General features: G+C 38.0%; 1 protein-coding gene across 1 annotated transcript in view; it reads right to left on the bottom strand.

Moving 5' to 3' along the window:
* LOC150090206 (acetoacetyl-CoA synthetase-like) overlaps positions 1-20,774 on the bottom strand; it is a 93,283-nt gene that overhangs the window by 33,091 nt on the left and 39,418 nt on the right. Inside the window, exons 9-12 of the mRNA XM_090369019.1 lie at positions 15,303-15,456; positions 10,511-10,591; positions 5,682-5,871; positions 1,487-1,609 (exon numbers count right to left, since the gene is read on the bottom strand). Coding sequence (XP_090225145.1) covers positions 1,487-1,609; positions 5,682-5,871; positions 10,511-10,591; positions 15,303-15,456 — 548 coding nt within the window. The remainder of the gene's footprint in view (positions 1-1,486; positions 1,610-5,681; positions 5,872-10,510; positions 10,592-15,302; positions 15,457-20,774) is intronic.

Below are 20,774 nucleotides of genomic sequence, written 5' to 3'. Positions count from 1 at the left end.
TGACAAGGCTGCTGCACATAGAGCTCAAGTCGTGGAGGAATTAGCATTAGCATTAGTAGAGGCATTTGATGCAAGAAAGTAAGCTTATGCAGCATCAGCCAAAAAAAAAAAAAAAAAAAACCACTTCCACTTCACCCCTCTGTTCGTTCAAAATACCTGTCCAGCTGAGCCTTAAACTTATTTAGGCTATCAACCTCCACCACAAGGGATGGAAGTCTGTTCCACCAACCAACCACCCGCTGGCTAAAGGCAAATTTCCGCACGTCTATCCTACATCTGTCTTTCCTTAATTTGAATTTATGCCCTCTCAGGTGATTATTCTGAGCTAGAGGAAGAATCCCATCAGCATTGAGCATGCTTAAACCATTCAAGGCTTTATACACCTCTATCAGATCACCTCGCTGGTGCCTAGTCTCCAGACACTGTAATTTGCAAAACTTAAGCCTTTCTTCGTAAGAGCACCCCTTTGTTCCATTCACTAATCTTGTTGCCCTTCTCTGTACTCGTTCCAGCAGCTCTACATCCTTCTTGAAATGAGGCCTCCAGACCTGTATACAGTACTCTAGGTGTGGCCTGACCATCGCCTTATACAATGGAATACCTTAAAACTGAAGGTATCTAAAATGACTGCTGTGGCCGGCACAATCACCAGACTTAAATCCGATCAAACGTGTGGGATGCTCTTGGATATCACATGCCGACAGGCAACTCCTTGGTTACTTGGTGAGCTAAGGTCTGTGCTGGTGGAAGAATGGGATTTGTTGCCACAGAATCTTATAGACACTCTTATATCAAAAATGGTTCACAGCTGTCAGGCCTGTCTAGCTACTGGAGGGGATCATGCACAATACTGATGCCATGTGACCATATTTTTGAGAGTCTTGTATCGACTTCTGTAATGTGACTTTTTTAATAATTCTTATACAACCCCTATAAATGTTCCTTATATGTGTCTGAAGTTTCTCTCTGTCTCCTCATTTCATCGTTATTCTTTGGTGTGCCATGGAATAACGCTGTCTCCTCATTTCATCGTTATTCTATGGCACACCACCATATCAAATTTTGTCCCACTTCAACACAAGCTGCGCAAGTTACACTATATTTTCTGTGTTCCGTTAATTTTGTCAAGCAGTGTAGCATAAACACCACAAGTTCTTTACATATCAGCCTCTTCTAATAACATAACTTGTTTTCAAATTTGTTTATAAGCACATTTGAGATGGCTTATATGTAAAGATATGTAAATAAGTAACAAAATAAATGATCAATTGCAGTTATTACTATTATTACTACTATCAATAGTATAAATATACCACTGGTGACAACAGTGATGTTGACATTTTACCACGTGCCTTGTATATACAACAGTCAATACTGGTATTAGTTCTATTTTTATTGCCTTTTTACAACAAAAACAGAAGTAATGTTAACAAACATGACTTTGTAATAATCCTTATTACTTATTAACAATTTGAAAAGTATATACCTGATATTGACCCCAAGAGTAGGTCTGATTTAATATCCTTGTATACATACTCATAGCTCTGAGGTTTCAGTGGTGATCCAGTAGATAAAATAGTGTGCAGAGTACCAAGGTCATGAGTAATTTCTGAAACAAATAAAATGGTTCCATATTAACTACAAAACTCCACATTTAAATCCCCCAACACATATGGCAGATATATATTCAATGACTGCTCAAAAAATAAATGGAGATATTCTTATCAGATGTATTACACTGGAAGACCTCATATGGACTATCCATACACATGAAATACACATTTGCCATCATGTTTGTAAACTAAACTTCAAAATTCAGTATTTACCAATATAATTTTCATTAATTACATCCCTAATTAAAGTTTAACCTCAACGTAAACTGGTTCTTTGCTCACCAAACACAATGGCATATATTTTATTACTATAACACTACATTATACCAACTGTAAATATACTTACCCTGTATTTAAAAAAAAAAAAAAAAATACACACACACACACACACACACACACACACACACACACACACACCCACACACACACACACCCCACCTGATACTGAGCTCCATTAATCAGCATTACTTTTGTTCTTCAGATCGGAAAGCCAGTGGACTTAAGCAAGTTTGACAAAGGCCAAATTGCAATGGCCAGATAAATGGGTCAGAGCATATCCGAAACTGCATGGCTGGTGGAATGCTCACGGTCAGCCATGGTTAGTACCTACCAAAAGTGGTCCAAGGAGGGGAAACCCACAAACTGCAGGCAAGGTGTTGGACGACGGCTCATCGATGCTCAAGGTGAGCGAAGGCTCTCCCGGATGGTATGTGGCAACAGAAGGGTGACTGTGGTGCAACCCACCGGTAATTGGAATGCTGGTAACAGGAGTAATGTGTCACAACACACAGTACATCGAACCCTGTTGAAAATGGGACTGTATAGCCGAAGGGCACCCCGAGTGCCCATGCTAACCACGGTTCACCGGCAACTGTGCCTAAAATGGGCACACGAGCATGAAACTAGACCTTGAATGGTTGGAAAAAAGTCGTCTGGTATGATGAATCACGTTTCCTGTTGCACCATGTGGACAGCTGGGTACATGTGCGTTGTTTACCTGAGGAAGTGATGGTGCCTGGATGCACTGTGGGATGAAAACAAGCCAGTGGCATCAGTGTCATGCTTTGGGTGATGTTCTGCTAGGATACCCTGGATCCAGTCATCCATGTGCCAGGCACTCTGACGTCTACCACCTATCTAAACATCATTGCTGACCAGGTACACCCTTTCGTGGCAACGGTCTTCCCCCTCTGATGGTGCCGTCTTTCAGCAGGATAATGCACCATGCCACACAGCCCAGATTGTTCGAGACTGGTTCGGGGAACACGAGGAAGACTTCCAGGTATTACCCGGCATCCAAATTCCCTAGATATCAATCCCATTGAGCATCTGTGGTTTGTGTTGGAACAGCAACTCCGATCTGCGGCATCTCAACCATGGACCTTACAGGAGGATCTGCTGGTCATGTGTTGGTACCAGATACCACAAGACACATTTAGAAATCTTGTAGCATCCATGCCTCACCGGGTAAGAGCTGCACGCGGTTTGGCTGCATGTGAAGGACCAACATTGTATTATGAAGGTGGCCATAATGTTTTGGCTCACTGGGGTGTGTGCGCGTGCGTACATACATAGGGTTGTTAAAATTAAAGTATCCCTATGTAGAGGGTACCGGAGCGAGTTCTAAGGCTTGTACTGAAGAGAAATTTGGACAACAGGTACAATAAAGAATGCACTCGCCATTTATTGAAAAAAAAAAATTGTTACAAAATTTGTCACTATATGGTGCTGTGGCAGTACAAATCACTTGAACAGTGCTACAATTGTTCAATGTGTTCTCCATTTTGGTCAACAACAATTTCCATTCAAAAAACAGCATTTTCTACAGCAGAAAGTAATATGTCAACTGGAATAGTCAGCACATGGTGCTAATGCTGTCCTTCAGATCTGCCTGAGTTTGACATCCTTCCCGATATACCTGGTTCTTCAAAAACCCCACAACCAGAAGTCGCATGGGGTGAAGTTCGGTGATCGGGGTGGCTAAGATGTCTGGAAACAATGGCTGATGACCCGTTCGTTTGTAAAGTGTTGCCTTAGCAATCTTTAGACACAATGGTGGATGTGGGGCGGCGCACCATCTTGCATGAATATGGTATCCTGAAGGGACCCATGTTGTTGCAGCTCTGGTATTGTGAAATTTGCCAACAATTCATAATATCACTGTCCAGTGACGGAACAGGTGTGGGGTACAGTCAGTGTTACCTGTTCAAAAAAATATGGCCCAATCATGAATGTGGCCGTAAATCCACACCACACTGTCACTTTTGGAGAATGCAACAGAACCTCTTGGATAACTCGAGGGTTTTCTGTTGCCCAAATGTGACAGTTGTGCGTATTCACTTGTCCATTTAAGCAGAAGTAGGCTTCGTCACTCCAAAGAATGTTCCATGACCAAGTGATATCCACTGTCACTATATGGTGCTGTGGTTTCATTCGCACCAGAAACTGAAGTGCATATGTGAAATGAATATCTGCATCACCATGCTTTATCTATTGTAGCATGTGCATCTTGTAAGGCTAGTACCGCAACACCTGATGCATTACTAACCTTACAGTGGAATACGGCATGTCCACTTCACGAGAAACAGCTGGCACATTTACGCTACCATGTGGAGATTGACTTGATAAATCCACGACAGCTATAGCCACATCTTCAACACGAGGAGTCCACTCGTTTTCGACTTCTACCTGGTTGAACACCAAGACGTCCTGTCACTTCAAATTTCTCAATCATTTTGCAGACAGCACAAACAGTCGTAGGTCCACGTTTTATACGCTTCTGAAGCCGGAATTCTCTGATAGTCTCAGTGGCATTGTTGCTGTTCTGATAATACAGCTTCACAGTGCCTTTTCCTGCAGCATAGTTGGCATTGCTGCTATAGTGCAGGCAAACCATCTACTGTATGATTTTGAAGAGACTGTTTTGCTCTTATACAGTACAGTAGAGCTGACTAGTGGTGCTATGGCAATAACTTACAATTATGCAAATAATGTAAGTTATTTGCATAATCTTAACTAAGATAGTTACACACCACATAGTGACAAATTTTGTAACTAATCTTTTTTTCCAATAAATGGCGAGCGCATTCTTTATTGTACCTGTTGTCCAAATTTCTCTACAGTATGAGCCTTAGAACTTGCTGCAGAGCCCTCTACATAGGGATACTTTAATTTTAACAACCCTGTATAATTCTGTAGGAGTACAATTAATATTAGAAGTGTTTTACTGTTTCTAAACTGTAAATTTATATAAATACAAACTTGTTTTTGTACCAAAACTGTACATAACAATACATAACATAATCTTATAGCATAGTACACTATTATCACATAACTTAGGAATAGTGCATCGTTAATATTGTACTTAAATATCTTAGTTTAGCGCGTATTTTTAATTTAAGTTTCAGCTAAAATCATGCCTCAGACTAAATCAGTGGGCAAGGAGCTGCAAGTAGTGGGATTTTTTTTTTTTTTTTTTATGTATACCCCAAACACGAGAGGTATTAGAACCTATAGTACTAAGTACCATGCTTGGGTTGGAGATTGAGAAGATGAAAGAAGATATTTGTTGACATTGGACTTTAACTTCTGTAGACTGTAATTTTCAGGAAATATGTATGAAGGAAGGCTGTTCCAGAAAATGGCAGTTGAATGAATAAAAGAGGAATTTTTGCTATATTAAATATCATAAAACATGACTGCCTATGGCTAAATTTAGATCAAAGGAATGAAAAATATGGCAAATTTCTTCCCAATCATTTACCGTAAAGTTAAAGTTATCTTCAATACATTAATGTATTTCAAAAGAACTTTACTTTCAAAAAGTAAAATATTCCAGTCTTATTTGTGTCAAGTCCAAGAAAAAAGAATCACAAACAAAACTTATCAAGATTAATTCAATTTGGATCCATTTAACAGCCACCTTGGGGGGGGGGGGGAAGAGAGCTGACAAACTAGTAACCTTTAAAAGGTTAATCATTTGTTTTCATTAAAAGACTCCTTTATAAACTTTCAATTCCAATGCCCATTTGATCCAAATTATACTAATAGCAATAAAAGTTTCCATACTTGGCTTAATTCCTTTTGCTTCCTGTACTGCTAACCATTTAGCACTCGTACCCAAAATTGTAATACCCAGTCGGTCCACCAAGTCCCAGATAGCTGCGGGATGAGGAATCATAGGAGAGCCATCATATAAAACAACACTAGTTCCAATTGCTAATGATGTTATCAACCAGTTCCACATCATCCATCCTGTCTATAAAAAAATAAATAAATAAAACTGCACTCAATACATAAGAAATTTACACACCCAAAGGAAGAATAGTTAAAGATATCCTGTTTTATATTAAACTGAATTACACTTTTATGTTAAGCCATTATAATAAGAATACAACTACACTAAAAATTTCAAATTAAAAAAAAAAAAAAAAATTTTCTTCAGCAGGTTTAGATGACACAATTGGTTTGGTTGATTAGACAGAATATAGTTCAGGATGTGAGGTGTCAGAATACTGTCTATAAACCTGGTGCATCTAAATTAGTCTGCCTATGTCTAATGATAAAAACTGAAGTTTCTGGAAGAAACCATGCAACCCCTACCTGAGACTAACTCTGCCAACTTTCTTCTTCGTATTAACACAAAAACTGAACCCATACCCTTTTCACATAGTTTTAAAGAACAGGTCATAGTACCATGCTAACTGCAAGAGTGCTACTAACCATAAGTTCTCACTATGGCAATTGCATGTATACTTGCATATACACCAATGCTAGGAGTTCGGTAAATAAATTTGATGAGTTTGAGGTATTGCTTGAAACATCAAAGGCAGATATTGTTGGGATATCAGAGATATCCCAAAAATATCTGTGGTGTCACACAGATATAAGGAATGCAGAACTGCAATTTGAGGAGTACAATGTGTACAAGAAGGATAGACAGGATAGGAAGGGAGTAGGGGTTATGCTTTTAGTTAAGAAACAAATAAATTCCAAGGAAGTGAAGCCAGTCGACATCGCTGGACAGCGCAGTGTCAAGTCAGTTTGGTGTGACATAAGCAATGGGAGATCAAAATTGAGAGTAGAAGTGTGTTATAAGCCTAATGACTCTGATGAGTATAATAAGAAACTGTACAGGGAAAGAGTGGGCCAGTAAATCAGAGTCTTATAATGAGGGATTTTAATTTCCCAGATATTGACTGGAATTTATGGGTTGGTCACTCACACACTAGCAAGGCTTTTGTGGATTTATTGGATGATTGTTTTCTACAACAGCAAGTTCGGGAGGCAACTAGAGGGAGTAATACTCTTGATCTGATTATCAGTAGTGATTCTTCATGTATTAAGAATCTGCAGGTAAAGGAACCACTAGGTGGCAGTGATCACAGTGTGCTGAAGTGGGATTTATTCAAAGAGGTTACTACCATCAGGGGTAAAGGGAAGGGTTTTTGCATTCGTAAAGGCGACTACGGTGGTCTGAGACAATATTTAAATTCTATATGGTGGGACCAACTGATGATGTTACTAACAGCAAATTCAAAATGAGAAGCATTCAAAGAATTTATCTTGGAAGCTACTAGGCTTTACATACCAACTAAGAAATATTGTTCAAGGTTTAGGCCTAAATGGATGTCAGATGAACTAATGAGACATATGGCAGAGAAGAAAAATGCATGGGATACACATAAATTAATGGGTGACACGGAAACCTATGATAGATATAATCTGGTCTGTAACCAAGTCACAAAGGAGATTAGGTAGGCAAAGGCAGATTATGAGAAATCTTTGGCAAAGGATGCAAAGAAGAACAACAAAGAGTTCTTCACCTATGTAAACTCTAGAAGGAAAGGGATGAAGCAGATTGGTCCACTGGATATTGATGGTACAACTGCTGATGATCCTGCTAAGGTGGCTAAACAAACTGAGTATTTTGCATCTACATTCACACATGAGGAGTTATTCAGGTAGGGAAATGCAAGAGGTGATTTAAACTCTGGCAGTGAGTTAGATGATTTTGTAATAACTGAGAGTAAAGTGGAGGAAAAATTGTTGAAGACTTCAGTTATAGCTCGGACAGAGCATGGTTTTCTTAAGGGAAAGTCTTGCCTGACAAATCTGACTGGATACTATGATATGGTCACAAAGGAACTGGATGAGGGAATAACTTTGATATCCTATATTTGGATCTTAGAAAGGCTTTTGATACTGTTGCACATATAAGACTGCTGAACAAATTGGAGCAGTGTGGCATTGGAGACAAATTGCTGCTATGGATAAAGGGATGGTTGAGTGGGAGAAGACAGAGTGGCAATCAATGGACACTGCTCATCGTGGACTAATGTTATTAGTGGAGTCCCTCAGGGTTCAGTGTTGAGTCCATTGTTGTTTTCTGTATTTATAAATGATATTAATGATGGTATATATATCAAGCTTAATGTCCAAGATTGCAGATGATACGAAGGTTGGCAGGGTTGTTAAGGTCACTAATGACAGTATGCTGCTGCAACAGATCTAGAAAAGTTGAGCAGATGGGCTGAGAGGTGGCAAATGAAGTTTAACATTGACAAATGTAAAGTACTACATATGGGAAGTAGTAACTCCAGAGTAACGTATCAACTCTATGGTACTACACTGACAGTGGTAGAGAACAAAAAGGACCTGGGGGTAATTGTGCAGGTAAATATGAAGTTTTCTGAGCAGTGCAGACGGTCTACAAGAGTAGCTCATGGTGTCTTGTCAATGATATACAGGAATTTTTCTAGCAGGGATAAGGAGGTGATTATACAATTGTATAAGGCAATGGTCAGGCCACACCTTGAGTACTGTATACTGGTCTGGAGGTCTCATTTTAAGAAGGATGTAGAGCTGTTGGAACGAGTACAGAGAAGGGCAACAAGATTAGTGAATGGAACAAGGGGTTGCTCTCACGAAGAAAGGGTTAAGTTTTGCAAATTACAGTGTATGGAGACTAGGAACCTGCAAGGTGATCTGACTGAGGTGTATAAAGCCTTGAATGGTTTAAGCATGCTCAATGCTGATGGGATTCTTCCTCTAGCTGAGAAAAATCACCTGAGAGGGAATAAATTCAAATTGAGGAAAGAGAGATGTAGGATAGATGTGCGGAAGTTTGCCTTTAGCCAGCGGGTAGTTGGTTGGTGGAACAGACTTCCATCCCTTGTCGTGGAAGTTGATAGCCTAAATAAGTTTAAGGCTCGGCTGGACAGGTATTTTGAACGAACAGAGGGGTGAAGTGGAAGTGGGTTTTTTTTTTTTTTTTTTTGGCTGATGCTGCATAAGCTTGCTTTCTTGCATCAAATGCCTCTACTAATGCTAATGCCCAGGAGTGAGCTCTGACATTGAGTTGGGCAGCTGAGAGCTTGACGGGCCCTCATATTAATTTCTTCGAGGGCATCTACCCTACACCTCAAGCTCTCATAGACGCCCAGTAGAACGCTGAGTTGATGCCTAATTTCTAGACACTCTCTGCACCTGGCACATACAAAGACATCCTCTTTGGCTAGATCATTTTCTGTTCCAGAGAGTTCGGCAAACATTTCACAAGTTGCACATTTTTTTAGGCTGTGATGCATTGGAGAATCGTCCCCCTCAGTTCTCCCCTGAGCACAGCACTCCTGTCACTTTGTGCCCATTGCTTTGCTGCTCTAGTCTGGGGCATGATATTTTGAATTAATAAGATCAATAAATTTAATTAATTAATTATCAATACTACGCTATCTAATAGAATCCTAAATGCAGTGATGCGCATTGCGTTATATAATTATACGTTAAAGCTACCTAGTTACCACAATTAAAAATTTGAATTCCCTACTACCCTATACAAAAACAATGGCTGCAAGATTCGAATGAAATAACGGTTTTACGTATATTAAGTAGTAATCTACAAAAACTCTTTATCTAAATTAAAAATAACCAGCGTAACTATAAGACTACGTATAAAGTACAATACAAAATAACAATTAGGTAAATAAAAAAGCAAACACTTATCGCTTTTTCGGAGCCTGTAAATGTCTAAACCTAATCCTTACCCGAGATACACTTAATCTTGCTTCTCCCCCACAGCTAATCCTATTGAGTCAAAATTAAAGTCCAAGGTTTTTTTCTAAATGGTGAAGTAGATTAGTGATTATACTCACTGGATTGGCTGTGAAGATTCACTGTGCATACAATCAGCAATACTGCATGACATAATAATTAGGGTCAGTAAACTCTTAAACGTTTATTTTAATAAATAAGTTTTACTGATTCAGACTTTTTTTTTATCTTTTGTTTAAGTGATGATATGAGAGGATGGAATGTACTGCCAAGTTGCAACTCATTAGTTCATTGATGATGTTTTAATCATTAAATCGCAATTAAACTATGACTAATAGTATTTAAGATTATGTAATTAAAATGGCTTACTAAGTCATGGGTACAGTTGCCTAAAATTCCCTTGGACAGCAAATTCACCTAACTGAGGTGCTTGACAAAAGCTATAATGCCTACCCTGAAAATTTCTAAATAAGCTGAAGATATATTCTACACTCGCTGTTTGCTGTTTTTTTTTTTTTTTTTTTTTTTTTTTTACACCAAACAAACTAGGCTCTGTTTAACATCCAGCTATCAAATGTTAATTCTAACACCATGCTTTTCACAATGCATGAATGATGCATTCACGCATCATTCACTTTTGCAATCAGAAATGGAATACTTTCAGAAACATTTAAGAAAATTTAATAACTTTAGCATTCAAATTCAGATCCAGTACTCTACATTGATATAATAATTTATTGCATCCACAAAATTTACTTCTCAACGTTCACTGATTTAACTCAAAAGTAATCAAATCCAACTTTTATTAAGTTTAATAAATCACACATATAATATCTGCAACTTACTGTTGTATAATACATGATAATGTCCTTTCTTGACATATTTCCATGCAAAAGATGTTCTTTCAAATGCTGTATAAGTGTACCCTAAAATGTAAAGTTAGGATATTTTTAGTAAAAGTAATATATTTTTTTCAACACACTTTGAAAACTCAAATAGTTTGTAATAGTAAGATACAAATTGTATTACACAATGAAGGATAAAAAAAGTTATTATAGAACTGAATTTTTTTTTAAACAAATATAATATTTACAGATAATTACATATCAAATTTTTCAAAATAAACTACCTTAGTCATTTGCACATTTTTCCCATCAGTTATGCAACTGCACAATAGCTTTGAAAGATCCTTAACTGAATTTTTCATAGCTGCTGCAATACTATCTGCTTCACCAGAAACTTACCAAGTTTTCTGGTGACGTTCTTTAGATAATCATTAAATTGCCATCCATTCAAAATGCATTCTTCCAGAGTTGGAAGTTTATAATAAACAAATTAAACAAACAAGATTAATTTACATCAACATGTCGCTAGTTACTGATAAACAAAAGAATGCAACTAGTTAGAGACAAAATACCAAATCAAGACTTAATTATATTTCATTGCTGCTGATAAAAAAAAAAAAAAAAAATTCGAGAGACATTCTTGAAGAGTAGACATGGTCTCAACAAGTTCAAAATAAAAAGATCTTTATTCATGACACACAATGATTTCTAACCCACATGACAACCATTGATTTTTTACCCACTATTCTACCGTAAGACAGTATAACTCGTAAATAAAAAGAAATTAATATCATTAAGCATGATATACAGGGTGTCTCAAAAATATTGATACAAATGTTTAGGGGAGGTAGGTAACATCTAAAGGAATGTGAATCGCATAGGAACCCATGACCGGAAACGTCATCGTAAATCAGTAGACGGCACTGTTCAGTTCGTGAGAGTGAAAATTTCTGGTTTACTCATTCAAGCAGTAGTCGCCGCATGAAGAGCATGCATCGATATATGAACTGTGAGCTGGCAGACATGCACCTAGTGTATGGATTAGCAGAGGGCAATGGACGAGCCGCTCAACGAATTTATGGAGAACGCTTCCCAGACAGACATGTACCAGACCACCGCTTGTTTGGTTGTGTGCATCAAAGTTTGTGCGATTATGGGTCATTTAGAGGTAACAGGAGTAGTGCGGGCAGACCACGTTCAACGCGAACTCCCACCATGGAAGAAAGCGTGTTGAATGCCGTCCAGAATAATCCTACTACCAGCACACGTGCCGTTGCCTCAGGAGTGTATCGTTGCAGTATACAGCGTGTCTGGCACAACGATTCCTTACACCCCTTTCATCTCCAAAGGGTTCAGTTACTGCTCCCCCAAGATCATCCTGCACATGTGGCTTTTGCGCAGTGGTTTCTCCAAGAAAGTGTTCAAGACTTGAATTTTCCAGCCTATGTTTTGTTCACAGATGAGGCTTATTTCACGCGAGAAGGCTTATTCAATCAGCACAATGCTCATGTGTGGGCTCACGACAACCCACACGATGTGCGTCCCCATGCGGCACAACATCACTTCACAATAAATGTGTGGGCAGGTATGGTCGGTGACTACTTAGTCGGTCCATACCTGTTACCATCCCACACGAACTCCGCTAAATATTGGATCTTTCTTGAACAAGTTCTACCAGGGTTACTTGATGATGTTCCAGCAAATGTGAGACACAACATTTGGTTTCAACATGACGGGACGCCTGCCCGTTATGGAAGGTGTGTTCATGACCATTTGAACAGGCGTTTTGGGCATTGATGGATTGGCCATGGTGGGCCCATTGCCTGACCCCCAACGCTCACCTGATTTATCGAGCCTTGATTTCTTTCTGTGGGGTGCCCTCAAATCTCGTGTATGAATTTCCTGTGGAGACAGAAATGGATCTCGTGGCGAGACTCGTCTGTGCTGCTGCTACTGTCAAAGAAACTCCAGGTGTGTTCAATCGTGTCTGCCAATCCATGCTGCGTCGGTGTCACGCATGCATCGCATCTCATGGTGGAACCTTCGAGCATCTGTTGTAACATCTTGAAATGCATCCATCTCATACTCCATTGTTAATATTATGTAAAATAAATGTTTGCCACTAATTACTATCTTGTGTCATTTCTGCTTCTTGTGCCTCTGCTACTACTTTCCCGTGACGTTTCCGGTTATGGGTTTCTATGCGATTCACATTCCTTTAGATGTTACCTCCCTCCCCTAGACATTTGTACCAATATTTTTGAGACACCCTGTATAAATTTTGTGAATATTGTGAATAAACCTTGCTTCACAGCTTGCAATAATGCAGTCATCTATAATGGCATTAAATTTCTGGAGTGGAATAAATAAAAAAATAAAATAAGATACAAAGCTTGCCTTAATTTAGAGTTTTCCTCATATTTATTCCGCCCCAAAAAGGAGAATTCAAATCTTTTTAAAAGAATTAATTAGAACCGAATAAAAGAATTACTGCTATGAAGCATGAAACATAAACTGACTACAATAAAAACAATGAATTTGTAAACTCTTCTGTCCTTTGCTGTCTCAAGTATAAATGGAAATTTATTTATTTATTCAATACACTTATCTGGAAGTTGTATAAAAGTTCTAATATGTTTAGAAGTTAACAGATAATTGGCAGTCACAGTACACACTGAAGTGCAGAAGTTGATGTGCTGCAATCTGGTTTTCATACATGCTAACAGAAAAAAAGCAGCTTACCAAAGTTAAATGTGCTATCAAAAACGTTTTCCCTCTGAAGTGATTAGATTGTTAAAACAAGCATATGGTGAGGATTAGATGAAATACATCTGGGTGTACTGCTGATATGAAGGCACCAAAGATGATTATACAATCACTGGCAAAAATGTATTGCTACAGGACAATTTTTTTTTTTTTTTTTTTTAAATTCCATTTCTAAGAAATGAAAAATAAAGCTGTAACTAAGTTTACAATGCGAGTTCTTTGAATGTGGTAAATCTCAATAGAAGAGATAAGCGTCACCATCTTCACAAGGGAGCATATCAATCAAAGAAATGAGATCTCTAAAATCAACTGTTTGTCATTTTAGCTTGTTACAAAGTTGTTTAACTACCTTATCTAAATTTTATTATTAACCAGTTGAGTAGCTGTCACTTTGAGATGCTGCACCACACTATTCTTTCATCTTACATCATAATTATAATGCTGAAAACATACAATAAAGCAAACTGTCTGTTTGCTAACCACTTCTATTCTACATGACCAATCTCCACTGTGGCTAGTGGAGTCTCATCAAGTAGTCGTTGAAGAAGGTGACAATGTTTCAAAAGTAACGGAGGAGTCAAAACTTCCCGCCAGCTTTCTCACAAAATAAGTTATCCAGAATAGCAATCTATAACATGCTTTACATATACACTGAATGACCACTGAATTGTGACCACCTATCCAATACTTCGTAGGTCCTTTTGCCCTCAGTACAGCAGCTATCCGATGTGGCATTGATTCAACAAGAGGTTGGAAGCATTCGGAAGGTAGGGCCAACCAAGCTGTGTGTAATGCACTCAGCAATGCAGGTATGGAGGCGATTGGTGTATCCAGATGGCTGATATGCCTTTCCATAGTGTCCCACAAGTGCTCTATGGGATTGATATCGATGGAGTTCGGAGGCCAATCGATATGCTAGAAGTCAGAACTGTGTTCTTCAAACAATTCCTGCACAATAAGTGCCTGATGGCTCGGCACATTGTCATCTTGGAAGACACCATTGTCATTAGGGAAAAAGTGTAACATAGCAGTGTGTACATAATCAGCAAGCAGTTGACGATAGCGGAGACCACTGATACGTTTTTCCCCATGCACCAGGGGTCCAAGTTCCTGCCAGTGAAACCTGCTCCACACCAGCCTGCACTTTTGCCATGCAAGAGGGATCAAGAGCCTCGTGTTGTTGACATCAAATCTGTACACGACCATCCATGGTCTTAAGTAAATAACATGACTCATCCGACCAGCCCACCTTCTTCCAGTCTTCTAATGTCCAACTTGCATGTTCTTTGCACCAGGCGAGTCTTTTATGCCAATGAACCTTGGTTAGGAGAGGATGCCGTAGGGGGTCATCTACTGGTATAGCTTATACGTGAGAGTGTGCAACACATGGTCATGCCAGATTATATTGGGTAGTCAACTATTCAACAGTGCTGCGCCTATTTGCCTGTACGAGTTGTCAAACCCAGTGCTCACCTCTAACGTCAAACTTTCACTGACCTTTGCAGTTTTACCATCAGGTCGTTGTTTGACAATTTTGATGCCAGTCCTGGTACACTCTAACTACTGCGGCTCTCGAATACCCCACCAGTTCAGTCGTTTGGGAAATCGAGGCACCAGCTCATCAAGCACCCACAATCTGTCCTTTATCAAAGTCCGATAAATCCTTCCTTTTACCCATCATGCTCGGAATTTTACTACCTACTGAACCACTGACACCTTATCTATGCTATGCTATGTAGGTTGACTAAATCGGCACTCTCATACCTCACGTGGTCAAGGGGTTGCATTCAGTTTTCATAGGGGTAGTCATAATTCAGTGATCACTCGATGTATATAAACACTAACAAGAGGAAATCAGAAGGGGAGAGTAGAGTAAATCATGAAATCTGTTCAACAGCAGCCATATAATACAGAATATGACTGTCATTACAGTACAAAACACACTATTCAGTTAAGCAAACAATGCATTGCAAGAGTAGATAATCTAAAGAAAATTTTAAACATTTAATATATTAATAAAGCTTACCCCTGCTGAATGAACCATGCATTTTGGGGTTCCAGTAGTTCCTGATGAGTATAAAATGAAAAGTGGATGGTTGAAAGGTAACTGGCAAAATGTTAATGATGGTATTTCACCATTTGGCATGTAAGCAGTGCTCAAAAAGTCTTCCAAGAAACAGCTAAATAATTACAGAAATGCACATTATATTATCAAACATATTAATAGTTTTTAAATTTAGGATAATGATTAGCTTGAAAGTCATATAAAATACACTTAAACACAAACCTGAAATGATACCAGTGAAGTGAAACAACTTCACTGCATACTTAATGATTCCTTATATTGATTAATAAAAAAAATATTTCACTGGGCAGGCAACATATTATGCACATAAAAATTATTAATTAATAAACTTAGAACATGAAAACACATGCTAGTCATAGGTTAGAAAATATTTTGCTGCACAAGAATATAACACAATATGAGCAAAAACATTTTTTTTTTTTTTATTCACCTTCAAAGATGAGTGTAAACATTGTGCTTATGGATCCATACCTTCTACTTCAGAAAACAAACAAAAGTTTAAGTATTAAGTGGACTCTATGTACAGGAAACTGTAAAATCCAGCACTTCACAATTCTTAAATATTAAAAAGAAACCTGGCACACATATTAATGATTGCATTTGTCTTTAAGAATCCATGTGAAAATGGGGACATTTTTCCTTTTTAACTTTAAACTTATTTTGAACTGCTCTTGCAAATTACAACTATGTGGCTAGTCGTATAGTGCTTATGTGAGCTAGAAGCCAGTTTGACACCACTTCAGAACAGGTAAGTATAAAGAGAGAAAATGTCCAGTGTGGATACAGCTGAAAATAAATACAGTAAACCCACACTATTCATGGTATCTGTATTCGTGGTTTCGCGGTCGCTGATTTAATATAAAATGAAACCTAAAAAAATGTGAATTTTAAAGCGCCGTGAACATTTTCCGGATTAAAAAAACATGGGCATGGCTAAAATTATCTTTCCCAGTCAAAACAGCGATCAGTGGGGGGGTGACAAAATCGTGAGCGTGGATGTTTCTTGCTAATCCTTGTTGAGTATGTGCTATGTGCTTGTCATGGAAGGTTTCGTCTTTTGCTTTTAATTTATGTGCTTATAAATTGAATAAATTTATCAAATTTTCAACCGGTGAAATACCACCACTTTGCTTATTGGAGGCTTGAAGTGGTGAAACCCATGTTTAGTCTCTAGAGCAAAGAGGCGCCTCCGTAGCCAGGTGGGAAGGAGCAGCAATGCATAGCACACGCTTCTTGATTAGACCGGGGTTCGAGCCCGTCGCCACCAAATATGGAGGATGCGGAAAGGTCAGGGAATGACCACCGCATATCCCGGAGCAATATGGCCTTAGTTGCTAATGCTCCTAAAAACCAAACAAACAAACAAACATCTAGAGCAAAGTTTCCGGCATCCCCCTCCCCCCCATACTTCTCCTTCAACCCATGCACGGTACTAAGTACTATAGGTTTTGATACCTTTCGTGTTTGGGGTTTTCATAAAAAAAAAAAAAAAAAAAAAAAAATTTATAAATTGATATGCTTACAAAAGTGATAAATCTACCATTTTGCAGGGTAAAACAGACCTTTTTGAGTGTGTTAACAGAAGAAAGTGACTTCATTGTGGACAAGTTCTTTCTAACACATACAAAAATATGGCTACGAATAACAAGGGAAATGTGAAAAGATCAAAGAAGGTGATGACATTAGCGAATAAAATTAAGTTATTAGACAAAATTTCTAATGGTGAAAGTGTCTCATCAGTGGCAAAACATTATAAAATCAATGAGTCAACGGTACGGACAATCAAAAAATCGGAAGAAAAAATCCGCCGCAGTGTCCATGAAAACGCGCTAATTGCTTCAAAAATTTGCTCTCTAACTCGTAATGTTAAATTAGAAAAAATGGAAAAAGCTTTAAATCTGTGGATAGAAGACCAAACTCAAAATAAAATTCCCTTAAGTTCACTCATCATTTGTGAAAAGGCAAAACTCCTTTATCAACACTTAGCGAAACTGGTGATAGCACTGGCGGGATAAGTTTTTTTAGTTAGCAAAGGTGCTGGTTTGAAAGATTTGTTTGAAATTTCTAATAAATATTAGATTTAATATTAAATTGTTTCTTATTTTCATTTCAATGCCATATGCTTGCAGTTCTAATGGTCATATTATGAAGGTACATATAATACATACATAGACAAAATTTTAGACTAGTTTTCTTATATACAGTGGATTCCGGTTATTTGGGCCACCGGTTAACCGGGGCAGCTGTTTATTTGGGACAAATCTTAAAAACCAGAACCCAATCAAGAAAATAGCCAGGGTTTACTTTGCTTAACTGGGAAAAAATGCCGCTTAATTGGGGCAGAAGAGCGCAGCACTGAAGATTACCCTACGATTCTCTCCGACCGTACCACGTAGTTTGGTCAGATTTCTGGAGGTCACAACCATAAAACAATTAGCAGTCACCTGTTTATTGGGCTTTTCTGTTAGTGCAATCTATCATAAATGGATAGTAAACTCGATCTTATTGAATTTGCGATAATACTGACAGCTGGAATTCTGTGGGTTATTACGGTAAAATGTGTTTACACTTCCATGGAATCTTCAATCATATAAAAAAAATAATTTTCAGAATCTTCTCTTCATTCCTATTTTTAAAGCTTTGTAACTCGTTACTCAGTTCCCACTTTCGCGTATTGTGTTACTTGCAATTTGTGTGTGCCGTGTTTTTTGTTATTGATTGCTTATCTTTTTACTGTTTTAAATTTTAACCCCCACCCACAAATGTCAGTGAACAGAAATGTCAACTAGTTTAGTTAGTATGTACATATCACAGTACGTATTAATTATTCCGATTATCACGTATATTCTTCCAAATTTCACATATCATTTAATTTTTTAATTGGTAAGGTAATAAAGGGTAAATTTGTGCTTAATATATCTTTACTTTTATAGCCTGTGGATAATATTCCTCCTATTTTCGCTAATTAGACTTGCTGTTTAACAGAATTAAAATTCAATTCACAAATGTGATCACAATGACCGGCGCTTACTGCACATCATATAGTGAATGGTACTTTACTATGGTGAGTCCATCGTAACGTGATTTGATTGTACAGTGAACTAATTATAAAGAGTGGGGGGTACACTGAATTTTTAACTATTTACGTGAAACTTCGGATAAATGGGGCAGCCGCTTAATCGGGCCAAAATGCACTAGTCCCGATGTGTCCCAAATAACTGGAATCGACTGTATTTCATACTTTGGAATGGAACCCCTTTATTACTATGAGAGCCATAACTCAGTATTTGCATTTTCGGTATTCGCAGAATTTCTCAGGAACGTAACCTCCACGAACAGCGGGGGTTTACTGTACATGTTTTGTTAAATCTCTGATTAATCTTTTCCTTAAACAAAGCCTTAATGATGTGCACAATCAATAGATTTAATTCCACACAACCAAGGTTTTTGCCATCATTATAACTAGTCACACAGATCAGCTATATTACAAGTTATAATGGTGGTAAAAACAAAACTTGGCAACCTTTGTAATTACATGGGAGAAACTGAATTTCTCAATGGTACATTATTAAAATCAAAATGTCATGCAAACTGATAAAGACTGCATGTACCTCATTATAATTACAGCTCATCCTGCTATAATGCACAAAATATGTTCTGAAAAAAAAAAAAATGGCATACAATGGAAATGCATAAAATACTATGCACATTTTCATAACAGTTAGAGGTAGGTTTCACAGAAGCTATAAATTGTTTGTTCAATACTTAATCGGTTTTTATCAAAACACATTTTATGATTGGTAAATAACATATAAAAATTTTTATAATCAGAGAAGGTGGAAGATTGTATTAGGCCAGTTTTTGTTTTAAGAATGAATGCAAAGCCAGTTACCTAGGATGCCCCCTCTGCCCCCTAAAATAAATTGCGCACCTGCTCATCCAAATTTGCTTGGAGGCATAGCTTAATTTGATGTTCTTTTAAGAGATATATCATTTTGCCTAGAAATCTGAGTGTCGCCGATTTCTAGGCAAATTATAGATAAAGAAGCATAGGAGTAGAAGAATCCTTTCTGCAAGTTATAAGACAAGACTGAGTTTTAGAAGGATTTAAATCAACTAAGTTGTCTTTGCCCCAATGGAGAATTACCTGGAGATCGGCATTTAACGAATTGGTAACGGATATTTGAGAAGTTGAAGCTGATTGAGCAGGGCAAGGTTTCTCAAAATGGAAAGTGGAATGCAATGTGCTAACATCAACAAAACTACTTATAGGATTTCCAGTCAATGGACTAAGTTCATTAATATACAAGAGGAAAACAGTGGAGAAAAGAACTGAAACTTGGGGGACACCAGAATTAGTGGAGAAGTTAGAAGACAGAAAGCCATCTACCATCACCCTCAGCGAGCAATCAGAAAGAAAACTGGATAACCAATTACAAAAAACAATTGGCAAACCAGAAGATGGAAGTTTGTTTAGAAGACCTTTATGGCAAACATGATCGAAAACCTTTGAGATGTCAAGAGCAACTGCTTCTGTTCCACCGCACTCTTCCATGAATTTGTCCTTAAATGAGTAACATAAGGCAGAATAACACCAGTGGATCGATACTGACAGAATCCATACTGGTGATCGTTGATCAGACAGAAGGTTTCTAAGTAGTTTAAGAGTTGGCGGTTAATTGATTTCTCCATTACTTTAGAAAGAGTAGAAGTAATTGCAATGGGACAATAATTGGATGGGAGGGATTTGTCACCCTTTTTAGGAACTTGCTGGATATGAGAAAATTTCCAAGCAGAAAGAAAAACACCTTTGGAATAAGAAAGTGAAAAAAGGTGGCAAAGAACAGGAGTAAGTTCAGGAGCACAAGTTTTGAGAACAAGTGGAGAAATACCATCAGGACCTGGAGCTTTCTTAGCACTGAGATTCGTAAAAATCCTTCTGACAGAAGACCACAGGAGGCATTGAATGGAGCATGTTGGGAACGGTGGGAGGTGTTTAACCAAGATCATTAATACATGAGTTGGAAGAAAAATGGGATGCTAGCAGGTCAGCTTTATTCTTGGCTGAAGTGACAACAGAACCATCTGGTTTTGACAAGTGGGAGCAGAGATGGGCAAAAGTTGGCCAATAGCTTTGGCAAGAGACCAGAATGCCCAGCTACCATTAGGGCAAGAAGCAAGTTTTCTACTCTTAGCCTGTTCAAAATCTAGTTTGGACTGATTAATGACTGCTTTACAATTTTTGCGAGCTTTGGTGTAGGCAGAAAATGAAACTGAAGAATTGGAAACAAGCCAATTACGATATGCAACATTCTTCTCTTGAACAGCCTTAGCACGTTTATTGGAAAACCAAGGTTTAGATAAAGGATGAGATTTTAAAGTGGAGTGTGGAATAAAGGATTCCATTCCTAC

This window comes from Mastigoproctus giganteus, chromosome 2 (genome assembly GCF_048544385.1).
Source record: "Mastigoproctus giganteus isolate SK-2022 chromosome 2, ASM4854438v1, whole genome shotgun sequence".
NCBI classification, from domain to species: Eukaryota; Metazoa; Arthropoda; class Arachnida; order Uropygi; family Thelyphonidae; genus Mastigoproctus; species Mastigoproctus giganteus.
Note: the sequence above shows the minus strand (reverse complement) of the source record. Positions and strands in the feature narration are given on the sequence as shown.